At 38.2% G+C, this 17,131-nt stretch overlaps 1 protein-coding gene across 6 annotated transcripts in view; it reads left to right on the top strand.

The window, feature by feature from the left end:
- Positions 1-17,131, top strand: part of PCNX2 (pecanex 2) — a 158,575-nt gene that overhangs the window by 75,251 nt on the left and 66,193 nt on the right. For all 6 annotated transcript variants that reach the window (XR_005819063.1, XM_040554128.1, XM_040554131.1 and 3 more), the window contains 4 exons: positions 458-550; positions 1,025-1,175; positions 4,562-4,703; positions 10,246-10,423. Coding sequence is in view for 5 of the 6 variants with exons in the window: in XM_040554128.1 (XP_040410062.1) it covers positions 458-550; positions 1,025-1,175; positions 4,562-4,703; positions 10,246-10,423 (564 nt within the window). In the remaining variant the exon portion in view is untranslated. The remainder of the gene's footprint in view (positions 1-457; positions 551-1,024; positions 1,176-4,561; positions 4,704-10,245; positions 10,424-17,131) is intronic.

The raw sequence follows: 17,131 nt of genomic DNA, 5'->3' as shown, positions 1-17,131 counted from the left end.
AAGTTAATATGTTTATTACGACATTGTAGAACTGCATGAGTCATTTCAGTAATGCAAGAAAAAGTAAAACTGAAGCAATCGTATTGCTTGCAAATAGGTCAAGGAACCAGAATTTTGATTTCCCAAACCAAAAAACTGTAATGTGAAAGAATTATATTCCTTAAGCAGAATCAGACTCAGTATGAAAATGTATTGCTTTTATTTCTGCAATGTTAAAACCAAATTTTAAAATGTGGTTTAAAAGTAGGCACGATGAATTTAAACATAGTTACTTTGCCAAACCTAGCATATGAAGAAATAATTTCACAAAGCAAGAGTGGAGAAAATACTTTTTTATCAGGGAGTGATGATTAGCCTTAACACAATGCAGACTGCAAGTACTTGAGAAGCGAGTCACTTATTTTGACTAGTTAAAATAGTATTGGCTTGCTAATTTTGTATAAAATAATTTTCACAGAAAGAAATTTTGAAATCGGATCTCATTGTCTGCACAGCGGCTGCTGTTCTGTCATTTGCTGTCAGTGCCAGCACTGTGTTTCTATCATTAAGGGTATGTATCTGTCCTTTATTTTTTTCTAAGGTATTATCTCTCTTATGCAAAACCACAGGATACTTTAGCTGTAAGGAATAGAAATTGAGGAAAGAGAAGTTAGGGAAAATGTATTTACTGGCCGTGATAACTTAATGCTTTTTAATTTGCAGTGCAATTAGGTTGTGGATATTTGTATTAGGCAAAGTATTACTTATCTGGTGTCTCTTCCTTTAATCCTTTGCATATCTGCACCTCTTTCAGGATATGCGACTGGGGAGACAGAAAGGACAAACCTGATCATTTACCTTTTCTCCTCCATTTAGGGGAAAAAGAAAACAATTGTTCATGCACAATACGTATTTCAAAACACATCCACCTGTGTAGTCAGAGTTTGGACATGAGTTTCTAAGTGCGCAGAAATACCATTTTAGGAAATGTTTTTTATATATTTGCAAATTATAACCATTTTTCTTTTTTTCTCACTTGGCCCAGCCATTTCTCAGCATTGTCCTGTTCGCTTTAGCATGGACTGTGGGATTCGTAACACATTACATACTTCCTCAGCTTCGCAAGCATCACCCCTGGCTGTGGATCTCCCACCCCATACTTAAAAGCAAAGAGCACCGGCAACGGGAAGTGAGAGGTTTGTAATGAAATCTTATCTAAACAATGGATGCAGTGGCTTGCAGCTAGTCTTGATTTAAAAACAAAAAATCCAGAAAGAACAGGGCTGAGGGGATAATTTATGTTTTACATTTGATAAGATGCCCCGTGAGCCTTTTCTTCTCAAGGCTAAACAGTCCCAGCTCTCTCAGCCTCTCCCTGTGTGCCAAATACAACAGTCCTTTAAACATCTTGCTGGCCCTAAGTGGCCTTTCATGAGCTGTCATTTGATCTGCTTTTTTTTTTTATTATTATTTTATATTACAACACTGTTGCTTGTGTTGCTTGATACACTGGCATTACAAATAATTTAAAAATTTAAATTTAAAGATTACAATTGAAATTGAGGTAGAATTATTTCTACTTTCTGATATACAATTATGCATCATTTGGACAGCATGGATAATGCAAGTTAGTTTTAATTTCCATCGTAACGCTTTTAGAGGAACTTAAAATCTGAAAGAAACTGTGAAAATTTCTTGATGACTTGTTCTTGTTTGTCTGCTGGCTTCAGCAGTGGTGTCCTGACACCAGTATCTGTAAATATTTTAGTATACTGGGGTCTGATTTCCTGTTCTGATTTAGTTATTTCCACAAGCAGAGAGTATACTTTGAGAAGGACATTTTTTTTCCCCTGGCTCTCATCTTGTGTTTGCTACCAGCCAAAAGCTTGCTTGTCATTTTTTGATGGATCCTGTGCCTTAATCATTCTCAATATATATTCCTGAGGTTTTTGAAGACAATGTTGTCAGAACACAGTCTGCTGAGGGACTTTAATCTGTTCAGCTAGGCAACAAAAGAGTTCAGATCACTCTCTGCAAAAATACGCGTTAAGGATTTAAATTTTCTTTTAAAAATAGTGTCTTTCGAAATGATTACTTTCCAAACAAGGCTTGGGTATGAAAAGGTACCCAAGAGACTTGATTGAAGGTTGCCTTTTAACTTTTACTGCAATACAGCAAGGAAAGCGTAGTAGAAATATAGATGTTTTTAAGGTTCATATCCAATTGAAAACATTGTTCAGGGCTTTCTCTCCTTGATAATCGTGAAGTCTGATGTGTACCCAAGTTTCATTGTTACATCAGCTTAATCATAAGATATTACTGTAGGTCGTCTTTGCTTTGTCCCCGATTAAGTCTGTCTTCATTTTTCAGAAAACGTTATTTTCCTAAATGCAATGACTCAGCTTTTGCAAAGGTTGAGGTCTACATTGAGATATGCCAGACTGATCTCCACAGATGGGTTTTCTTCTACTTTGAGATCAGACGCATTTCACATGGTACCTGCTACAGGCAGCAGGCTTTTCTGCTTCCTTTGCAGTCCTCATTTTATATGCAGTCCATTTCCTCACTTTGGGGTTTAAATATTATTGCAATGCTATGGTCTTCTGTGTAGAAAGCAGGAGTTTATTTATTTATTTGTCTATTTATTTATTTATTCCCCAGTCCCTCGGGCTGCTGCAGAGGATTTTTATCATGTTCTGAGATGAGAGGCTGAGGAGAAAAAGTTGTGTAATCCCTTTGATAGATATGTCTGACAGGCTGTCTTCTTTCTTCTACCCTGTAAGAAAAATGTAGGAGCAGAACTTAAAGGTTACCTTTGTGTATAGCAGAAGGAGGTTAGAAAAGAACTGTATTCTGTATTTTCAGGTGTGAACAGTAACAGGACAGATACACAAAGCAAGGGGTCTGGTAGCACTATTAACTGCATGTAATTTCATTTTCAGCTTCCTAATTTTTGACAAGTGCAGTTCTTATGGTAAAGGATGAATGATTGCTAGCAATTAGATAAGCAGCTGGTAATGACAATTCCCCAAGTTTATTCTTGGGTTTGTTTCACAGACTTCAGATGAGTCGTTTGGACTTTCAGGCCCTCCACAATATAGCAATTTTCAGAACAGTTCTCATGATCCACCTATGACAGAACTCATTTATTTCTTGTTATTATTTTGTATGACTGCAAGAAGAAAGGCTGAGCTTAAGATGTGTGAGCTTATGGTACAACAGATGTGTAGAAAGTAATGACAGACTGTGTGAGAAGGCCTGAAGCAAAAGATTCTTAGATTCTTTTCTCCTCCTTCCCCATCTCTGCTTTTATACCCCACAGACTCATATAAGCCATTTTCAAACCATCCACTTCTTTCCCTGGGTCCCCTCTGAATATGTGTGTTTTTTTTTCTCTCTGCGTTGTCCATACATGCCTTGCCATGTCTCTTTCTGCTCCTGTGGCTACCTTCCTTTTGGTTTATTTGATATGCACATCTCTTTATTCAAGCTAAAGTTCTTACACAGAAATTGGCTTTGGGCAGCCAGATGAAGTTCTTTAGAGCATAGGAGCTCTGAAAGCAATTTGTAGTTCAGGAAAAGGAGAGAGAATGGAGAATAAAAGCTAGGTTCCAAAATAGACATCTGACTGTGTGTGTATAATCTCAGGAGGTAGCCTGTCAGCATGTTGTCTTTCTCTGTCATTGAGAAGGTGGTGTGTGGCTGCGTGTGTGTGTATACATAATTATTCTCATTTCTGCAGGAAAGAGTGTTGGAGATTCAGTAGCTGGCATTGTTATTTCTGAGTCAATACCAACTTCTGCCTTTTTGTGTTTGCTGTATTTTTCCAATAACCTTGTGTAGATGAGTTCAGTTAAGAAGAAAGATGCTACTGTTTTCCATACACAAGTGTTTCTGCACTCAGTTCACCTAAGTTCTCACAGCACTTTAGTTGCACAGAACATTCAGTTCTTGTTTAATATTCCCATTAAACCTGTGATCTTGTTAGAAAAGTCTACTGCAGAAGAAGATATTCTTCACTGGTGGGTGATGTGATCCTGGCAGATAGTTTTTATGACAGCTGTTCTTAAGGTGTCTTGAGAAACATCTGTGACAGTGTCTAGCTCCTATTACTTCTTGTCTTTAGATCTCAAAGGGTATTTCATTAAGTAATGAGGTCAATAATACTTTGCAGTCAAACGAACAGTATTTTGCCACTTCGAGAGAGAGGCACAAAGTTCAAATGAGGTTCCTGGTCAGAGCCGGAGCTGGAGAGGGCCTCTCCAGAACCATTGCATTACTAAAGGTGCTATTTAATACAGTGACTAGTAATTGAATTAGGTAGAATCTGCCATTTAGCATGTGCCACCTCTTATTGTTTCTGAGCATTTTCTCATGCATGTGATTATAAGAAGCAAAACAGATACTCTCCAAATTCAGAGAGCAAAATGATTTCTCTGTTGAAAAAAAAATTTCTTTGTGTAATGAATTAGTTGGTTGATTATTAATATGAGCTAACTCGTATTGTTACTTCTACTGTATTGTAGTGCAAAAATGCTGATAATTTGATGAAATAGTGCATTATCTGAATTTTTTATTTCAGATGCTGCTCATTTGATGTGGTTTGAAAGACTCTATGTGTGGCTTCAGTGCTTTGAGAAATACATCTTGTATCCAGCTATAATATTGAATGCCCTCACCATTGATGCTTTCTCAATTAGTAAATACAAGAAGCTTGGTACACAGTAAGTTGATTTGATTATAACTCGTGGCATGTGATTAGTATACTATTCAGGTTTACACTGAAGACTGAGAATTGAAATTTGTTTCTGAAATAAGTCTGCTTTTCACAATTTTCCTTTGTGCCATTATTAGTTCAGTATACAATAATCATTGGCTCTGCTGAAAAAGAAAAAAAAAAGCTACCATAGCACATGCTAAGGCATGACTCTAGTGAGAGACAGAGAAATTAAAAGATTAAAGAGCTATATATAGATATATATGGAATGTCTAAATGTCAATTAAAAGCAAGACGCACTATACTAGGCTGCAGGTGTCTGATGGGTATAAACACAGTGGGGTAACTAGAATTAATCAGATGAAAATGAGAAATCTAGGCTGGATATCAGGAAATATTTCCTAACTGAGGATTGTTAAGACTATGGCGTAGCCTCCCAGAGGAATTATCGGCAGCTTCACCACTCAAGTCAGACTAAACTGAATAAAATATTCAATAGTGTAGAATGGCAGGTAGTCCTGCATTAAGAGTGGTTTTAGAAAGATAGGGATATGTTTTTTTTTTTTTCTTTTCCCAAGTCTGTCTCTGATATTAAGCAGAAGTGATCCGTGGACTCACAGTATGATTCTTGCAGAGACAGCCTTTTATGGTAAATATTTTGGTTGGTGACTTACCTACTGCAGATATTCAGCAGGCTTAGTGACTGCAGTATCCCCAGTGAGCAGAATTTCTGCAGTCTTTTCATCAGAATGACAGTGATGCAGATGATAAAAACAAAGAAACAGCTTGTGTTCAGGAAGGAAGGTTCCAGTACCAGGAAAAACTGCTGGGGCAGGGAGAAGTTCCTCAGTATTAATAATAATTTAGATTTTTGACTTTAAAAATTAGATTTAAAAACTAATGTAAAAATGCATGTTTTACTTATTCTTCTCTCTTGAAGAATAACACAGCTTTAAGGACTAATTTTTTTTTTATATAGATAGATTTTTATAAATATATTCTCTGCTAATAGGGGCTAAAACTAGTATAGGATGATAGACAGATTTTTCCATATATTCCTCCCAGACAGCTGCTTTTGCAGAGAGACTCTCAATAGTCACTCAGATGGGCTGTGTAGTTCCCTATTGACCTTTTTCTCTTGGGCACTTGGGAGATTCTAAGGTTGATGTGCTTCAGGGGTTTAGGTGTGTTATTCAGGGTAGGTCTGCGTTGATGACCATCACTGTATTTGGTTCTGCAGGGCTGGGAAAACTAAAACATCATCAAAATGTTATTTTTCAATAGTTAGCAGATGTGAGTGAATACATGCACAGAGCAGATATGTGGAGTTTAAAAGGTGCTATTTCTGCATAGTCATTCTTCAAAGCTAGAATTACACTTTAAAGTATCACCTCCCTGAAGCCTTCAGAGGTAGAGTCTGTCCAAAAATGTCGAGATTAAAGAAAGCAATTACATTTGTCTGCCTCTGATTGTTTAGCCTGTAGGGGAATAACATGACAATCCTTTGCTTCCCCATCCTCCAAGTGTATGTGTGATCACCTTGGATTTAAATCTACCTTTTAGCATGCCAATAAAAATAAAATTCCTGACTGCAGTTTCAAAGAAGTTCCCCTCAGATATGCCCAGACTTCATCAAAGAGATGCTGTGACTTAGGGAGCTAAACCCTATGCTGACAGTGGTAGAGCTATAGAGCTGTAGCTCCTTTCAGACAGTAAAGCCCATGGGTGAATGCTGCTGTGTCAAGACTGCTGCTGACCTTGGTGGTACAAATTGGTTTGGGCTATGTTTACCCATGTGACAGCTGCATTAGTGGACTGCAAGGAAGATGAACTCCTGTTTTTTTAGTCCATGAGGTACAGAACTTGGCTTTCCTGCCCCTTGTTGGCTTTCTCCTGATCTGCTGCCTCTGGTAATAGGAACAAAGAGGAAGGAGGGATGGAAGTTTCCACATAGTCTTCTGTCTGCTTTCTGTCTTCACTGATCTTCATGTCTTTCCTCCTTTTTCTCATAACTGAGGCTGCAGCACTCCCAGTATCCCCTTCTTCTATTGCACTCTTCTTTAATATTCTTCCTCTAAGACTAACTTGTAAATGCCACACACAAGACCTTTGTCCTCAGATCCTACCTCTTTCTCCTCAACTCTGTAAGCATTTGAAGGGGCCCTAGATTCTCCTTTGTCCTTCATATGCCATGTTACTAACACAGAAAATATAACCCTCAGTATATAAATAGCTATTTTCTTTTGTTGGAACACTCCTTAGTTATTTACCACCCAAGGATCAGACCGTATCATGCTGCAGAGAAGGGAAGGCACACTCCTTTTCTGTGTCTGAAATTATCCAATGTGATAAGTTTTGTATGATTTGATTTGGAGTTTTTCTCAATTCAAATCTGTTTCTTGAAGTAAGTTTCATCTTGGTTTATGATTGAAAGGACTGAAGTGGTTTGCTTCTTGGAGAGGCAGCACAGCCGCTTTCACAGCCAGGAGTTTACTACAACTTTGGAGACCCTAATGTGCTGGTTATTAGTGGGATTCATGCTGACAAGCTGAAATGCCTTCTCATGTTACCTGCCACAGAGAGTTCAGAAATAAGCCCTTATTTCTCATTCTCTCTCTTGCTTTCTCTCTACTGGGAGTTAAGGCACCGGGAAAAGCATCTTGTGCAACAGTATCTTTAAAGAAGAGGGATAATGAGCAACTTATTACCTGTTACCCCTTGAGAGCATTATTTTATAAATGTCCTTTTCGTGAAGTTTTCCCGATGTTAACAGATTTGGTAAGGAAAAAGTCTTCTTTTTGCTCTGTCACCTCTAAAATTTCCATGTGAAAATTCTTCCATGTTGTAAGAATTTTATTCTTTCTGCAAAATACAAGATCCAAATGGTTTGCACGTGACACATCGGGATGGATTCTAGTGACTTCAGAATCTATCTGATTTAGGCACTAGGTTAGCCCTTCAAGAATTTGGGGAAAATTGAAAACAACAGCTTTGACAAGGTGAGAAATAAGGTCAGCTTGGTATTTCATTCAAACAGTGATGTCCTGGTGATTCCTTAGAATGACCTGCACTCAAAGAAACTTGTATCTTCATTAATGAAGATGCACAATAATGAATGAATGTCACATGAGATCAACCTGGAAATGCACAGGCTGAGAGCCTGCCTAGAATAATGAAAACCTGTTTGGAGCTTTCTGACCTGTCAAGTGTCAGTCATGGCAGCAGGTATTCTCCTGGTTCGCAGCAGGATGGAGGAGAACCTCCTGTGCATTTTGCAAATACATGGCCTACTTTATGGAGTCACTCAGTATTCATTAAAATCCCCATCTATTTTTACCAACATCAAAACACAACACATCTCCCCAAAAGAGTTTGGTTAATTTACGTAGGAGAAGTCATCTGGCTCCCAGTTCACAGGGAGTTACTTGTACATGTCTATTAAGTTTGGGTTGTCTTTTCAGGAATAGATCCAATACGGCTCTTAGGCAACAACATGCAAAACTGCAATCCAAATGTACTTGTTCAAGTGCCAGAAAGCCCTGGGGATGCCTAATATCACTAAATACTCCTGAACTTGACTTGATGGTTCATTAGGAGGCTGAAGATGTACTTCTGAACATGCCCAGAGCCTTCTGAATACATCACTTTTACCTTACCCTGACTAGGAACCAAACACCCAAAGGTTTTGAGCTGAGAGGTGTTGCCCAACATGTGATCAAGACTGAGTTCACAAAATACTGCTTCTATTTCTTTCCTTTTAAAGACCTTGGTGGTGCAGTGAGTGTTGCCTACTTCATTTAACGAAAGTCCAACTGTTGAGCTCCTACCAGGAAAGTGGAGGCTATGGAAGGTTTGCTCTTGATTCCTCCTGCTTTGGTGGGAAGGAAATTCTTGTAATGGTGACGAATCATGGGTTTCAATTCCTACTTTAAACCCTATTCCTGTGTCTTTTAGTGGTTGTTAGATAAAAATACAGGACCATGCCAGTGTTAACTGTGTGGAGCCCAGTACTGTGTCACATCTCAGGGGAGTGCCTTCCAACAAAGGTGTGGAATCTTACTCTGCATTTCTGGTGACAAAAAAGCCTTTAACTCGTCTTAGCAGAAGAGTTAAACAGATTCAGCAGGAGTTGAGGGTACTTTTGGAGGGTGGAATGTGGGTCTCAATTCCTCCAGGCATGGAAAGTGGCTGGATTTGGGTTCTTTCCTTCCCATGCAAGTATTCTAGACAGTAGGGTGCTGCAGGAAAGTTTGGTGTCACAACTACTCTTTTGAAAGAATACAGCCATGGTCAGTTACCTTCAAGAACAAGCAAAAGTACTTAACTGTGCAGAAGGGAACAGAAGGAGACAAAGGATCCACACTTGCAGTCTTAGGTCAGCGTGGGTTAAGATGGGGCAGTGTTTTCAAACCCATCACCATCCTGAGGATTTCCTCTAGGCTAGCGTTAGACATTTGCTTGTTGCCTGATTCTCCCCTCACACTGAAGGAGGAGCAAAAGTGCATTGCCTTTGGTTTTGATTCTACCCAGGTGATCTAAAACTGATGTCTGATACCTTTCTAGTGTCTAACCCCCTAAGTGGGCTGTAACTATCAAGCGATCAAAATTGCTAAGATCATCTTTCTAATTCTGTGAAGTATCTTAAAAGCAAAACTAAAAAATGTTTACAACCTCAAGTCTCAGAGTTCAGATATATATCCAGAGACTGGAGTGGTTTTCTAAATTTAAGGTGTGCTAACACATTACCTCCATCTTTTCTTCTCATTTAATTCTACTACTTTTTTTTATTGTGTAGTTTTCTGGATAGTTAAAAAGGAACATTATCGTCTTGGAGACGCAGTAGCAAGCACTTTAATTTTTGGAGAGCTTGGTTTTCTGTACGGTCACTTAGTACTTGGCATTCTCAGCTTAAGTTTGCTCTCTAATAAAGGAGAGTGAAATGCAGATTGCATGAATTTTACAACATATAGGTACAACGCACAATTTCTTTTCATCTGATGAAGGAATTACTATCTAGACTAGATGACCTGTTCAACAACAATATTAAGGATTTCAAGCATTTCATTATCCATGGGTGTTTCTATCCAGAATTTAGGCATAGTGTGTAATAGGATAATATTTATAAACTGTGATCAAGTTAAATTTCTAGTAATAAAAATTGGAATGGGTTCAAGATGTTTTCTTAAATTACAGCAATAGATTAATGGAAGCATGAAGATAATTCTGAAACAAATTTTCTTTTAAGAGCTATATGTAATATAGCCTTTTTAGGTTCTTGGATTTTAGTAGCCAATACTCTTCTTTTGGTACATAATTATTTCTTTATCACAGATTACAAGTGCATGATAATAAAATACAAAGTTGCAGATGGGTAATGTGATTATTAAGAGAACATAGGATTAACATCAGAAATCAATAAGATGTGTAGATTTAGATATACAAAGCAATCTAAAACACATCTGGTGCAGCTATTTGTATTTAAGAGCTTCATAATTCAATGTTTTTATTACTTTGACTTGATTAGGTTTTTCTTTCTGTATTTCTTACAGCTGTGATATTATCCTGATAACAGTTGCTGGGATGAAACTCCTCCGTTCCTCATTTTGTAATCCTATTAATCAGTTTGTTACTTTGAGCTTTACCGTGATCTTCTTCCGATTTGACTATAGAGACATTTCAGAAAATTTCTTGCTGGATTTCTTCATGATGTCCATTGTGTTTCACAAGGCAAGTTTTATAACTACTGTTATTTCTTTGGAAAAATGTATTTCATAGCTTTGATTTATCTTCTCAGTGTCACTGTGCTGATCAATACATGGTGGGATTTGTTAGAAATGATGCAGACGTATATAGGCACAGATGATTGGTATTATAGAGGAAAAAAATCTGTAAGCTAAAACCAAGGTTTCAGTTAAATGTCTTCTGGTTTTGTGCAGTGTTTTGCATTTACTTTTTGTTCACATGTTGTTACAGAAGTTCATAACTATCATTTTCAAGAGCAAAATCCTCAGTGAGTTGAAAAGAGCCTCTTGGGTCATTAGTGCAGGGCTGCCCTCCAGATCAATCGCCTGGGTGTTTTTTATCTATGTTTCCTTTGAATGCCTCTTGTGTTCAACTCAACAACTTCCTTTGGGAAATTATTCCACTATCTAATCATTCTCAGGATAATAAATGTTTTCCTAATGTCAGACTTAACATTTTTCTTTTCCTAGTTTCTATCCATTATCTTTGTAATGCTGCCCTTAACCTTAACCTCAAAGCTCCTTCCTCTTTCTCATTGTTAACCCTTGGCTGCTTTGGATTGTATTCTAGTTGCATTAACTTCCAAAACATACAAACCAACAAAACAAACAAAACAAAAAACACTTTCTGAATCATTTGGATCAGATCCTTCTTTGATCGACTATCTATGCTATTTCACTGGAGGAAGTAGATTTAACTGATACCTAGATAAAATATGAGAAAGTACTGAAGACTTGCCTGAAGCTTTTACCAATTCTTTCGCATTTTGCTTTTAAACTTGCTGGTCTCTAATTATCGGAATGTACAATATGGTTTGTCCAGAGGTAATTCTGGCGAGGTGCTTTTTTTTCTTTTGTTGTCGATTTTGTTTGGTGGGTTTCTTTCACTAAAATATTCCTGCTATAAGTGTATGACCCAGCTAACATCACTTCTTTTCTGAGAGAAGAAAGACACGGTTCCATATTGACTGTAGTATGTTCTGTGGGAGATGCCTATCAATGCGTACATGTATTAAGCCCTTCTCTACAAGGAGCATCAGCTAACACTGCTGCTCCCACCCACACGAAGTTCCAGCCTTCCTGAGGAAAAGCCCAGTTTATTGGTGTTACGTTGGTGGTTCCCAGTCACTCAGGCGAAGTGCAAAGCAGAAATCGAATGCTTTCTTCTGGCTTATTTCTGTGCTGCTGTAAAGGAGGAGGGCAAGGGAGGACTAACAGCAAGGTTGTGAGGCATCATGGCCTTTTATTTTTTTTCTTGGGCCACTGTCCAGCAGTAGCTTCACATTTTTAAAGCCTCCAATCCTCAGTCCTGTACTGTTGCTCTGCTGCACCACCTCTGTGCTGGGGTGAGAAGGCAGGGAATAGGGGTGAAGGGAGGAAGAAAAGGAGCAAGAAGAGCTTTACAACCATCTTTTAAGCCCCGCTTTAGAAAGAACCACTCCCTACCACATACTATGTGATCCTAAAATAGGGTCAGAGTAACTTTTAAGCTTCTTACCTCTGAGGGAGGATGAGCAGAGAAAGTGATGCAGAAGTTGGTTGTGTCATGGCAGTTTTTCAATTACCTGTTGCACAACTGCGTTCCCTATTGAAAGGGCACGTGTGTATTTTTATCACCAAAGAAGATTGTCAATTATGTGCTTCAATAGAAACGCTATGTCCAGTTAACAACTTATTTAGCCCTAAACATAATTCTCCAAAAACCTCTTTACAGGATCAAAAAATGAGCACCAGACTTGGAAGTTGCAGGATTCATGAATTCTTTTGAAAATGTTGATCTTGTGAGTGTATCACAAAATACTGGTGTGGGCTATTGTGTGTTTTTTTTTTTTTGGAAGAGAGATGTAAAGGCTTTTCAGTGTTGGTTGGGTGGGGTTTTTTTGGAGTTGCTTCATTAGTCTGGATCTACTGTTCACTGTACAAAGACAAGTGATAGCAATAAGAATGAGATAAAGAAGGATGTATACCAAATTAAGTAGAGATGTGTGCTAGAATAACTACTGCTTTCTAGTACAGGCTTTCAACCTAGTAGAGATGTGTTTTTAAAATGCAGTTTTAGCATTGATCTGTCATCTTCTCCATATCTCATTAAATCTGAAATTTTTCAGGTCATTAGTTCATCAAATGGACTTGTCCTTGTTCCATTTTAAAAAAAATGAAATTAAATGGTTGAATTATTTATATTACAAAAGCACATGCACTGTTTCACAGTGATCATTAAAGCCAATCTGAAAAATAGCATAGCAGATGATAGCAATTAAAGTCCTATTAATAAAGAACATATTTTCTTTACTGTAATTAAGGTCTGAGCCTTTATTAGCTCAATATTGTGGAACTTTTTTAAAGGATATGCTCACTTGAGGATAAAGACGATACGTGTATTCCGTGCTACAGGCACTAAGCAAACTGCATCCACTTCTGTACCTAAAAGCATTATGGGTCTTCACAAATTCTGTCCATCTGTAGTTCAGTCACTTTTATGTTTGCAGCTATTTTTAAAAAGAAAGACAAGGACCAGAATAGTTTGTTGTCTTCACCTTTGGCTATGCAAAAGTTATCACACAATCATGGCTGTTATCTGCTTGCTTGTTGAAAGTGTCAGCTTTCTACCATCAGAATTATGGAAACCTGCAAGTACTATACTTTAGTCGTAGCGATGGCAATTTTTCAGCATGGTTACCCCGCAAAAAATTATTTGCATGCTGTCAGAGCAATTCAGCAGTAAGCATTTACTTTCTTCTGCCAGCCACTGGAGAAAGTGTCTGAATTCAACAGACATTCACAAACAACTGTGCTAGTGAATCTTGAAGCATATTGTGTTGAATAAAACTCTGCTAATAATGTTGGCTGGGATATTTCTGAATATCTGATTGTGCTTCTCTCATTTTCCCCATTGTGCAGTTGATTTAATGTACTTTAGTAAAATCAGATGCTTCGAATGAGCATATTGCTTCTCTGAAGAAGTTGATGCATGGAAGTCCGAATCACTGCACAGAGATTATCTATTTGCAAATATCCAAATCACCCACACTGGGGTGACAGAGAGAACAAGAGAGTCTATTCAGTTCTGTTTCTGAGGCTTTTTTAACCAACATAAATTTTTGGTCTATTTTAACATATGATTATTAATACCACATGATTAATTCACTTTCTTTGAAACAGCTGTTCACGTTCTGACCAGTTTTCAGAATGTGAAAAATTAATGCTAGAAGTTCATTAGCCATATGTTGAGTATGGTATTTTGTCTTTCAAATTACTGTAGGAAGGGAACAAGATAAACATTTAGAAAAAACTTTATTTTTAATAATGATTACAGCTTTCAAACCAAGTGGAACAAGGCTTCTCAATCTTTCTTATTCCAGGACATTCCATGTAGCCACCCACGGTTTGTCTTGTTGGCTACAGCCTGGGATTCTCCTGTCTAAAACTCCCATTGTCTATAGGCTTTAAATCAGAGCTGAATGGCCTTTTAAAAATATGGTTGGTCATTTGAAAACTGTGGGTGTAATGCTCTGATGTATACTCTACAGGAAGTTGAACTGGATAATCAAGACAGCCTTCATGGTCTACATGATTCCATGTAAAATCCACATGATTCCATGTAAACTTCTGCTATAAGCCAGTTGTTCTCTTGGACTTTTGAGGAAATGCTATAGTATTATAGTATATTATATTATAGTATAGCAGTGCGAAGGTTAATAAGATGTTCATACTAGGTCAAATAGGAAAACCCCACGTAATTGTGAATATATTCTTCACATATTACACACATAATTACACACGTAATTGTGAATATATTCTTCACAGGCACACTGAAGATGGAATCTATACCGGGGCTAAGGAGATTTCTTTGTAGACACCTAACAGTAAGAATTTTTTTCTGTAATAGGACGGAAACTGTGGGAATATTAACCAGTCTGGGGATAGGGAAAGAATACACGGTTGGGCAATGGTGAAAAGATGGACCTTTCTTATAATGGTGAAAAGATGGATCTCTGATTTCTACTGAGGAAAAATTCTAACATACATAACACACACATGAGAGGGAGAGCATATGAAGCGTGATATAACTCACCAAGTCCATCTTTCTCAATGCAATTTTTTTTTCAAAAAAGAGGAATGTGCTCAGCACTGTCGCACTGTCCTCCTTGGCAGCTGTGTGAACTGCTTTTAAAGGATGTCTGGAATAACAGCTGTTGAAGTCAAGAATGAAGAGGTATTGTTAAGTGTGATTTAGAAATCAATGCAAATAATTTTAGAACAGCCAGGATATTGGTTTGGAACTGGCTAAGTGTTAACAAAAATGCCTAGGGCAAGGCTTGTCCCCAGCTCTCTTCCGTGTTCTAAAGATACGGCTTTGCATTTCATCCAGTGCCATGTGCATGTCTGGTTGGTGGAGAAGTGTGTGATACTGTCTTCCTGAACTACTTTTGGAGCCTCATATGGTGCCAATGTTGATCTGAGGAAGCAAAGAGATCAATGGCTGGGGAAGGAAGAAGAGACACATCCACTTCTTTCTTTGTGATGTTTGTATCTGGCAGTGTATAACTAAGGCCAACTCTACCTCAGTTGTAATATCCAGCAGGCAGTGTTCAAAGTTGTTTCTCTGCAATTAAAAAACACAGCACCCGGTTTACTTTTCTGCAGTTGCAGACTTCCTAGGCAATGCTGACCATAGCAATACATCCCTCATGCCTGTGGATGGACGCCTACAAGAAGTCACAAAATGGACCACTGAAAGAGTCACCGTGTCTTAAAACAAGGTGGTACCCAAGGGTCAGTCCATGCTGCTTCCCAGAAAATTAAGATTCACAAGCTTAGGGCAAACTGGACACCAGCAAGCTCTCAGATGGACTTAGCTGGGTTCTTAAAACAGCTTAGGAATGTTGAGGTATTGCTACCAAAGTAGACCTCAGTGGTCTGGCTGTATGGATGAATCCTTTTCAAGGAAATATGCATAGGTGTGCAGTTTGAATCTTGAGCTTGTAGCATTAACTAACTTATCTGAATGGGGCTGCTGGGAAATCAGCCTGTTTCCATTTTTCCTCCAGCTATATCTTTCTCAGAGCCATAGAAAAGATCCACATGCATGTAAATGGGGAAAAGTGGTCCTTCTCCAGTAACACAGATTGAGAACTTTAAATTCTTGCCATTTTTTAATACAGAGGGGGAGGATCTCCATCAGCAGACAAAGAGTATTATAATTTCTCTTGACTGGAGTGCCTCTTCCCTGCATTCCCTCTCGTATATGATCTAGCTGGTTAAAGAAACTGCCCACATATTTCATGCTGCGCTACACAGATACCTTTTTGGCTTGATAAAATCATCTTATCTAGTATTTCGTATCAGATTGCCAGTACAAATGGGTGGAGCAGGTTTACAATCCACTTCAAAAATATTTGAGTTTCTTATACCTGTGCTACAGCCATTCACATAGGCCAGCACTAGGTCTGCAGCACCCATCTAGGCCTGGAGCAAGCTCCTCATCTTGCCTCTTTCTTCTGTACTGTAATTGGATTTTATGTGCCTGACAGTGGGTTTCAGCATGCAGTTTCTTGGCTATTCAAGTTGAACTTCATGATACAGGACTTCAAGGATGGAAGTAGCTACTGCAAGAATAGCACTTACGCCGAGATAGTAAGTGCTGTTCTGATCCCCTCGATCTGTAAGCATCTAAGATGGCATTGCCCTTGCAATCAGTGTTGGTTGCTTTTGGCAATCTCTACGGGTGTTTTTGTTGTTGTTAGTTTTTGTCTGTCTGCTCACAACTGGGAGCAAACAGCAGCATGTTGGAGGTTCCTGTATGCCGAGCTGTTATAAGAGTTGGTTCTTTTACCTGTAACTTTCATATGTAGAGCACAACTGAGATGACATACCTGTTGAATTCTGCACTTTGAAATATCAGTTTTTGATAAATCCACTCAGCTTCCTTTAAACCCTAGAGAAGGAGCCACCCCTAGCTTACACACTCATCTACTACACCCATTCTGAAGGAAATGATAAGACCCACTGTCATTAACCCTCTATTGTATAGGAATATAACTTAATATCTCTTTTAGTGCCTTGTATGTTACTGGCAGGCAGTCTAATGGCCTCTTAATTTGTGTGTGTGGATGAACTAATTAGCAATACTAAAATATGAAATCACCTTATATTTTCTGATAGTCAAATCCACTGAGGGCTCTGAATTTGTCTTCATGCATAAGGCAAAATAATCAAAGAACCAGAGCTTGTTAAATTTGCCTTCATTAACACTGAATTCATTTGCCTAAATACTCTTACCCCTGCTGAGCTCACTTAAGAATACAATTTCCCTGTCTGATATTTCTTCTTCCTTCCCAGAATACATTTTCCAGCTAATAAGGAATCCTTTTTTTTTCCACTTTGCATTTTATACAAACTTTTCTCTTTCTGTATGCTTCTTTTTGCCATAGTATCCAATGTCACATATTTATGAAAGATTATCTTGATGTCAAAGTAACTCTAGCTAAGACACCAGCTTGTAGCAACCTGCCAGACGTGTTGATCAGGCTTAACTCTGTAAGTGTTCAACATCTACAGCACAGTCCGTTGGACAGGGAAGAAATTATGCATGTCATCTTATTTTCGTTCATTTTATGAGAAAGCACTGCCAAGTGCATTGACCTTCTTAGTGCTTTGTTAAGGTAATTAACTGATCGGATCTTTTTATTGC

Source organism: Cygnus olor, chromosome 3 (genome assembly GCF_009769625.2).
Source record: "Cygnus olor isolate bCygOlo1 chromosome 3, bCygOlo1.pri.v2, whole genome shotgun sequence".
NCBI lineage: Eukaryota > Metazoa > Chordata > Aves > Anseriformes > Anatidae > Cygnus > Cygnus olor.
Note: the sequence above shows the minus strand (reverse complement) of the source record. Positions and strands in the feature narration are given on the sequence as shown.